Source organism: Limulus polyphemus, unplaced genomic scaffold (assembly GCF_000517525.1).
Source record: "Limulus polyphemus unplaced genomic scaffold, Limulus_polyphemus-2.1.2 Scaffold2592, whole genome shotgun sequence".
NCBI classification, from domain to species: Eukaryota; Metazoa; Arthropoda; class Merostomata; order Xiphosura; family Limulidae; genus Limulus; species Limulus polyphemus.
Window position 1 is genome coordinate 131,039 of NW_013668202.1, and position 9,638 is coordinate 140,676.

Here is a 9,638-nt window from a genome sequence, read left to right on the forward strand (position 1 = left end):
AACGCCCGTGGTTGTGCATCAAGTGGGTTAGCTCTACGTGCCCTGAACACACATACACATGCGATATGAAAACGCCCGTGGTTGTGCATCAAGTGGGTTAGCTCGACGTGCCCTGAACACACATATAGTAGAATGACATGGACAAGTGTATGCTAGTATTTGGCAAGCTTATAAGATGCCTACGAATGGCACAGCGGTATGTCTGCGGACTTATACTGCTAGAAGCCTGGTTTCGATACCTGTGGTGGGCAGAGCCCAGATAGCCCATTGCGTAGCTTTGTGCTTAACTACAAATATGCTCATAAGATGTCTTGTAAATGTAAAAACGATCTAATCCTGCGTTTTGAAAAGACTGAGTTTCGACCTTGAAGTTTCCTACTTAAATCTAACACTTAGAATGATTGTAAAAGTCACGAAACTAAAGAACATGCTAGTAAAAGTCACGAAACTAAAGAACATGCTACTGGCTTGGTTTATTTTGGATGTTTGCGCTAGTAATCACTAATTTTGAATTGATAGACTAGAGGGAAGGCAGTTAGTCAGCAGCGTCCACCACCAACTCTTTAACTACTCTAATCGAATAGTGAGATTTGACAGTCACTCTTATGAAGCAACCACGGTCTAAAAGTGCAGAGCGCGATTTTTTGCGATAATGAGAAGTGAACAACTGAGCCAATCCCCATAAAACTATTTAATCTTGAAGGAAGTAATAGATTCTTGTTTAAACCTATCAAAATATTTCCGCCGATAGACAAATAGAAGAAAAAATGTATGGTAACATCTGTTGAACTCGTGCTTGAGAGTTGTGAGTCTAAGCTAGAACTGACGAGGTGTTGCAAACATATCGAAAGTTTCAAGTATTTCCGGTCACAACAAGTTACCTAGATAGATCAGAAGTAAAACTATACCTAGCAATGAGTACAACTAATCGAATATACAATTAAAACTGTATTAGTTGTAATTATTAAAATTTCTTGTTTCATCAGTTGGGTACTCACACTGTTAGTTAATGATATTTTCGGAATTTTTCAGCCTTCAAAAATAGTTGTAAAAACCATGAAACAAGCAAATTTATACACATGTATGTATATATATTCACACACAAGTCCAAAAGCGCTGTAGTAACTCCAGCCTATTTAGAATAATGCAGAAACATTGCTGTGACTCAATATAAAGATCGAAACTGTTGCCCAGGTCTTGGGTATTGTCAAATCTATCTAAAATGTTAGTTACTATTCATGTGTTTCTGAATAGATCTTAACACTAAAAACAACAGCTTCATATCTGCTTTAGGTTAAAATAAATATTCAGTCAACACTCTAACACCACATTAAAAACAACAGCTTAATATCTACTTTCGATTAAAAGAAATATATACATAGTCAACACTCTAACACAACATTAAAAACAGCTGCTTAATATCCACTTTAGATTAAAAGAAATATACAGTCAACATTCTTACACCACATTACAAACAACAACTTCATATCTACTGTAGTAGTAAAATTGCTGTTCTTCTTGTTAACGAACAATCCATACAATAGACAAAGGAGAACAGGCACGATACAAAGCTAGATTGGTGTATATTATTGAAACTCGAAGAAGCAAGCAACGTTAATAGAAAAGGGGGAACAAGTTTTCCTCAATTTGTTCTTGTTTAGGTTATCACTTGTATATTACATCTTTATATATAACGTGGCTCTTTTCTTGATATTACATCTCTATATGGTTGACATCTATTTTTTTTACTATATGGACATATTAGTGTCCTTACTTTTATTGTGGTTTCTTGGTGTGTACTTTAATTGCTTTCCTTATAATTATCTCTACTTAAAAGTTAAGAAATGCTTATTTTGATACAAAATCAACAGTTATAGATAGAAGACGGCTTCAAGAGAGAAGTTGGTTGTTGTTTTTGAATTTTGCGCAAAGCTACACGAGGGCTATTTGCGCTAGCCGTCCCTAATTTATCAGCGTAAGACTAGAGGGAAGGCAGCTAGACATCACCACCCACCGCCACAGATCATCAACTGCATATGGAGGTTACCTTTCGACAACCCCTTGATGCAGATTAAAGGCATAGAAGCCCATTGGATATCTATCGAAGCTGTATGTCATTATTCGGTCCAAAGAGCCTGAGAACGCCCTGGTGGTGGCGGGTGCTGCTGACTGAATGCCTTCCCTCTGGCCGATAGTTCAAAATCAGGAACAACTATACGCGAATCATAGATAATTTTGGTCTGGCCATTTAGCCTACTTGTGCATAATGCATTGATCAGGTGGAAAATTTAAAGCCTTTCGACACATGTGAAACCCCCATTTTTTCCCCACAGATTTATCCTAATATTCACTTAACACTCTTCGAAGAACGATTAAGACTGAGTTTGGCAGGATTCGAACCCATGACTCTTCTAACAAGGTAAATGGATTAACCAAATAAGATCTAAAATGTCGCACCTCACAATTTTTACTTTAATGTTTAATAAGGATGAAATATTTCAGGAGTCACGACGCATGCCAATCAGCTTGTAAAGCTTACAATCCGTTTATTGCATAGTATATATAGTCATTTATGTTTACATGTCAAGATGTGTTTGGGAAGTCAAAACTTAATTTTAGCGGTATATAATATACAACAGTTAATAAGATAGGCGGAACATGTCGACTTCGGGTTGACAGTAATACATTTATGGATGGAGTTTTTTAACAAATAAAATCTTGTTCACGTAATTATTAATTCTAATATTTTAGATAGAGAAATAACACTTAAATATTACAAATATTCACTGGATAACACGTATTAATTGTCAAATCAAACAGACGCTATTATTTTCTGAATAGTTTGTTTGCTTGTTTGAAGTTAAACACAAAGCTACACAATGTACTATCTGTTTTCTGCCCACCACGAGTATCGAAACCCGATTTCTAGCGTTGTAAGTCCGCAGACATACCGCTGTGCCACTGGGGGAGGTGGGGCTTTCTTTTCTGAATACATCACGCATTTTTGTATCATTCCAATATAAGCTTCATATGTTTATTGTTCTACGTGTTTTGTAAACTTTCGAAAGTACTGGTCAACTTATGTATTTTTCTTTAATTTAAAACAGAAAACAACTGGTTAAAGAGATAACACGTGATCTGATCATGTGTAGTGTTTATTAGAAGTAATCGCATTGAAATGTTAAAGCAAATTTGACAGGCTCAGAGATAAGACTGCAGGCTTACAACACTAAAAATTGGGTTTCGATATAGCACAGGTAGCCCATTGTGTAGCTATGTGCTTAACAACATCCAAACCAAAAGAAAGGGCAGACTTTTTTCGAAAGTATTATCTCTGAAGTATGCGGTAAGCGGTAAGAAGTCGTATCTCTGAAGTATACGGTAAGCAGTATCAAGTCTTGTCTCTGAAGTATACGGTAAGCGGTATCAAGTCTTATGTCTGAAGAATACGGTAAGCATTATTAAGTGTTATCTCTGAAGTATACGGTAAGCATTATTAAGTGTTATCTCTGAAGTATACGGTAAGCAGTATTAAGTGTTATCTCTGAAGTATACGGTAAGCGGTATCGAGTCTTATGTCTGAAGTATACGGTAAGCAGTATTAAGTGTTATCTCTGAAGTATACGGTAAGCGGTATGAAGTCGTATCTCTGAAGTATACGGTAAGCAGTATCAAGTCTTATCTCTGAAGTATACGGTAAACGGTATCAAGTCTTATGTCTGAAGTATACGGTAAGCATTATTAAGTGTTATCTCTGAACTATACGCTAAGCAGTATTAAGTGTTATCTCTGAAGTATACCGTAAGCGGTATCAAGTCTTACCTTTGAAGTATACGGTAAGCGGTATCAAGTCTTATGTCTGAAGTATGCGGTAAGCAGTATTAAGTGTTATCTCTGAAGTATACGGTAAGCAATATCAAGTCTTATGTCTGAATTATACGGTAAGCAGTATTAAGTCTTATCTCTGAAGTATACGGTAAGCAGTATCAAGTCTTATCTCTGAAGTATACGGTAAGCGGTATCAAGTCTTACATTTGAAGTATACGGTAAGCGGTATCAAGTCTTATGTCTGAAGTATACGGTAAGCAGTATTAAGTGCTATCTCTGAAGTATACGGTAAGCAGTATTAAGTGTTATCTCTGAAGTATACGGTAAGCAGTATCAAGTCTTGGCTATGAAGTATACGGTAAGCAGTATCAAGTCTTATCTCTGAAGTATACGGTAAGCGGTATCAAGTCTTATCTCTGAAGTATACGGTAAGCGGTATCAAGTCTTATGTCTGAAGTATACGGTAAGCAGTACTAAGTGTTATCTCTGAAGTATACGATAAGCATTATTAAGTGTTATCTCTGAAGCATACGGTAAGCATTATTAAGTGTTATCTCTGAAGTATACGGTAAGCATTATTAAGTGTTATCTCTGAAGCATACGGTAAGCATTATTAAGTGTTATCTCTGAAGTATACGGTAAGCGGTATCAAGTCTTATCTCTGAAGTATACGGTAAGCAGTATCAAGTCTTATCTCTGAAGTATACGGTAAGCGGTATCAAGTCTTATCTCTGAAGTATACGGTAAGCATTATCAAGTCTTATTGCTGAAGTATACGGTAAGCGGTATCAAGTCTTATCTCTGAAGTATACGGTAAGCGGTATCAAGTCTTGGCTATGAAGTATACGGTAAGCAGTATCAAGTCTTATCTCTGAAGTATACGGTAGCAGTATCAAGTTAATTATATTTAAAACACAGAATACGAATACTGGATAGAAGATAAAGTATGATAATATGGAATATCTTGTGAAATTAAACAAATAAAGTAACTGGTTAGAAGTTTTACGTATTCTTGGAATACAATTTAAGTTTACATTACACACACACACATATATATATATATATAACTGCTTTCATTCACTAGTTTCATTCTTTGTTTTAATTGTTTTTACCAAAATTGGTAACGTAAAACTTAAAATACCGTAGCCAATCTGAAGATTTATCTGGTATTGAGACTTAGAACTCGTTTATCAGCAACCGTTAAAGCTACACAACATATACCTAGCCTCTCTCAGTAAAAATCTATAAATATATCTCTTTATATTTACTTATTTATCTACGTAGTAAGATAAATAGTGCTTGCTAAAAGTTATGAGTATTCTGTATTGAAACAACAAGTTGAGTGGCGGAAAGGCGATTCAATATTTCCATTTCCTGACAGTAAACCTATAAATAACGTCGGCACACGGCTCAAGTTGTACAGATCGTGTCTGCTTATCCATTGACATGTGGCTGCCAAATGAAGGAATAGAGGGCACTCATCCGCCCTTGTCTGCTTGACTCGTCAGCATGGGTGATTGTGTTTAAGAGGATCAATATGAGATATTTATGTTAACATATGAGCTGTTATGTACTTAGTAATTCTTCAAACCCTTTTTTTCTCATAATAGTTTTCTACACTCTTAACATCCAAGTTAAGACTAATCCCTTCACAGACGGACTGGTATTTATCGATATATTCCCTGATTGGACACTGTTTTTAATTCTTGGTAATTTTGTTTATAATGCTGCAGTTTTTGCTACATAGTTTCTAAGCCACTAAACAGAATTTATTTATAATTTCACGGTAAATTACTTTGTTTTGTGACGTTATATTGATATATCTTGTTATCACTCAAAAATTGCTTGCGCGGTATTTTTATTCCTTCCTTTTTATTCAGTGTCGACAAGGCCTTTCGCCTAATATCAGGGATTATCAGATCTGCTTAAATACGGCTGATATAGTAATGGTCTAGGACTTTAGGCCCATGATTCTCAAACTATTGTACGTCTACCACTGGTGGCACGTGAAAAAAAGAATGTACAAATTATACAATTTGTAATAAGGCTCAATGTGAGCTTTCCGCGTACATAAACACTACTCTTCTTACTACTACACTCGCCCTCCGCCTGGATAGATTCGCCAATGGCGGCCTGGTGGTTAAGACACTCAACTCGCAATATGAGGATCGCGGGTCCGAATCCTCGTTGCCAAACACGCTTGCCCTTTCAGCTGTAGGGGCGTTATAATGTAACGGTTGATGCCCCTATTCGTTGGTAAAACAGTAACCCAAGAGTTGCCTTCCCCATAATATATCAATGCTGAATTCGGTACGACTTGCACAGATAGCCCTCGTGTAGTTTTTGCGCGAAATTCAACTTAAATCAAACCTTTTAAGTTGACAAAAAATCGCACCATCTATTATTCAACTTTGCCAAAAAAAACAAACAAACAAACAAAAGCAGTCACATTATTCCTATTAATGTAATAAAAATATTAATTTTTGCTGTTAAGTTTTCTTTTTATTCTAAACTAAGTGTCTAGAGTGACCTAGACACTATTTGTATGATCAGTTACATGAACAACTGTAGTAATGTGAACTAGGTTAGATATCTTAGTAACGGGACAGTAAAACAATGCATATTTTTTTCTGACAAATTTAATTTATTGAAAATATACATAGGTACAATACGAAGCTCGTACTTTCTTCTCTCACCAGAGTGTAGTATGTGTCGTTTTGTTTCGTCAAAAATATAAAAGCAAATAATATTACTACCTTGCCCTTTTTGGTCTTTTTTTATTATAAAACAATACAAGCAAATAACATTATACTCAAGATTTTTGAAATATAATTTATGTAAAATCGTAGCGGTAAAATTTTTACTGTATTTACGAATTTTATGTACTTTGTTGTCAATTTGATGTGCAGGATAGATGAAGCTATTATAACCTTTTATTTTATGTTATAAATGTAACAAACATGAAGGATACAATGTCAACATGAAATGTAATAAAAAAACATGAAACATAAATTAATTAAGGAAATGTTTTGTTTCCAACTCATTGTTTTATATTTTGTCTACTTATGAATTTCGTGACTCCTGTTTTTCACTTTTACCATATTTGCTTCTATGGAAAGAATCACGTGAAACTGGTGAAAGAGAATACGGTAGCAATCAGCGTGGTTGTTGATTCACAACCAATGAAAACTAGTAAAGAGCTCGATGAAGAAATCAAGGCTTAGTTCATGATTATTTCCTCTTGAAAAACCATGTAATCATATCCAACCGTCAGATATTTGTTTGTTTAAGTGTCAGCTGAGATCCACCTGACAAACTGTAAGTTCTGAGTGTACCCACAGTGGCACTTACATGGAGTAATGTTTCTGAGAGAAGGTTAAATAAAGAAAGAGAATCCTGCCGTCATGAAAATTGTTTTGATGTTAAGCGCAAAGCTACATAATGGACCGTCTGTGTCAGCCCACCACGGTTATCGATCCCAATTTTTAGCGTCGTAAGCCTTCAGACTTACCGATGAGGTAACGGAGTGGGGTTCGGCATGAAAATAAAAACTAATAGGAAAAGTATATAAATCAATGAAAAGAAAAACGTTTGAAATTGCAACTGTAAAGAAAATAGTAATACAATAAACCAAATTTAAGAAACAACGATAGTTTTAAATTAGATATAATTAGCAATATAATAATCCGTTCGTGTAAACAAACTTTAAGAAACAGCGATAGTTTTAAACTAGACATAATTAGCAATATAATAATCCGTTCGTGTAAACAAACTTTAAGAAATAGCGATAGTTTTAAACTAGACATAATTAGCAATATAATATCCGTTCGTGTAAACAAACTTTAAGAAATAGCGATAGTTTTAAACTAGACATAATTAGCAATATAATAATCCGTATGATAGTTTGAATACTTTTCTTATGTTTCGACTATTGTTTTTCCACAGTTGAGAAATTTAAGTTCGGAATTTGTTAATTTGAGAAATTGTTCATAAGACAAACATCTAGATATTCTTGAACTAGTTTATACGTTTAATTAACGATATGACAAACCTGCGAACAGCCACAGCACTTATGTGGCACTTTACTAAAATAACAAACCTTTTTCGATTATTTAACTAAGTGTACAGTATGTAATAAATACAAATTTTTCTCATATTGACTGCAATGTCATCTTACTTAGAAGACAATGTAAGGCGTATATTTCAGCTTTAGAAAAATACGATTCATTGTGTCCTGATTACATATTCAGAAGAAACTCAAATTATTCAGCACTGAGAAAAATTGCATTGGTTACATGTACTCGCTGACAACAAGAACTCTGAGAACAATTCTGTTGAAAGTGTAAGTACCCGGATTTTAAACAGAATGCACTGTAAAAAAGAAACGTTGTATTGTAAGTTAACACAAATAGTCTGTTATTTCACAACAACACAAATTGTGTTCCCCAAACACATACTTGTGTGAACTATAACACGATTGTTGTAGCGATATAAGCACAAGTTTTGTGTGTTTCATAACGATACAAATGACATGCGGTTCTCAGTTCAGTGTTATGATAATTTAAACACATTATTATATTGTTAAGTTACATTTTTGTTATGTTCATATAGATTCTTAAAAATTCAACACAAAGTTTGTGCATCAGCCAACATGTTTATATTCTGTTGTTTGTTTTACTACGATTACTATGTTACTTTTAACTTGAAGTTGTGTTGTAGTCAGAGCACGAATTGGAATGTTTTAAACACATTTTTTTTCTTTTTACAATTTACTCACCACAAACACACACACATGTTTCAATTATAAACACAAGAAAAACAGAGATTTCAGTAAAATTATATTCCATTTTTTCACTATAATACATTACCATACTTTGTATATTGTCTTAAAAACAAATCCTTTCTGTAAAGTCGAGCAAGCTGTCACTCAGTTAAATATTTCACCTATACGAGAAAAAAAATATAGTCGTTTCGTTGGAGTGACCAAAAGTTTTCAAACAAATGTAGGCCCACACTTTTCACTCGACCACATAAGTGTATAGGGTTAGAAGGGAATGTCTATACCTAAACAAAGGCTGTCCTACCTTGGTAGGAGTGACCGGTGGTCAGTACGCAGACGCTTTGTGGAGATGGTACTCGTGAGCCGCGACTCCACCAAAGGGCGAATGTTCGTTACTAGGTGGGGTTGACATGCCCCCTACCGATTGACAGATGTACCACTCACTTAAATTTGTTGTAGGTCCACACGCACTTAAACTGTGAGGCGGATTGGACTGGCCTACGGGTAATGTCCTGAGGCCCGTGATCGCAGATCGTCCACCTGATCCGACTAGACTATTTCGGCTAGCGCATTTTCCACTCGTGGTGTTGCTCGGAGTGTCGCTGTCGTAGCCCGAACCAGAAGTATTACTCCCAGCAGAACCCGGAGGAAGAGCGTTTAGTGGCGGTGATGACTTTCCGTGGATCTTCATGTGTTTTCTCAAGGAACTCGGGTGTGTGTAGCTCTTGTCACAGCCTCGGATTTTACAGTTGTAAGGCTTGTCACTCGTATGCACGTGGGAATGCTTTTTACGGTCAGAACTGTTAGCGAACCTTCTATCGCATCCCTCGTATTCGCATTTGAAAGGCTTTTCACCTGAAGGGGAAAAAATAAACAATAATTTAAAGTTTGCTTATGAAAACATTAAAATATAATATAGAGATATTCATTTTATCAGACAATGTTGGAAACTTCAAGCTATAAAATACACAGAAACAAAAATTCACTCCAATATTTTAAAAACGTAAAATATACCCACATTAAGTGTACA

The 9,638-nt window shown here is 35.3% G+C and overlaps 1 protein-coding gene across 1 annotated transcript in view; it reads right to left on the bottom strand.

The window, feature by feature from the left end:
- Window positions 1-8,707: 8,707 nt before the first annotated feature.
- The window catches only part of LOC106467379 (zinc finger protein ZIC 4-like), a 20,706-nt gene continuing 19,775 nt past the window's right edge, over window positions 8,708-9,638 (bottom strand). The window contains exon 2 of the mRNA XM_022395555.1: window positions 8,708-9,463. Coding sequence (XP_022251263.1) covers window positions 8,934-9,463 — 530 coding nt within the window. The 3' untranslated portion in view covers window positions 8,708-8,933. The remainder of the gene's footprint in view (window positions 9,464-9,638) is intronic.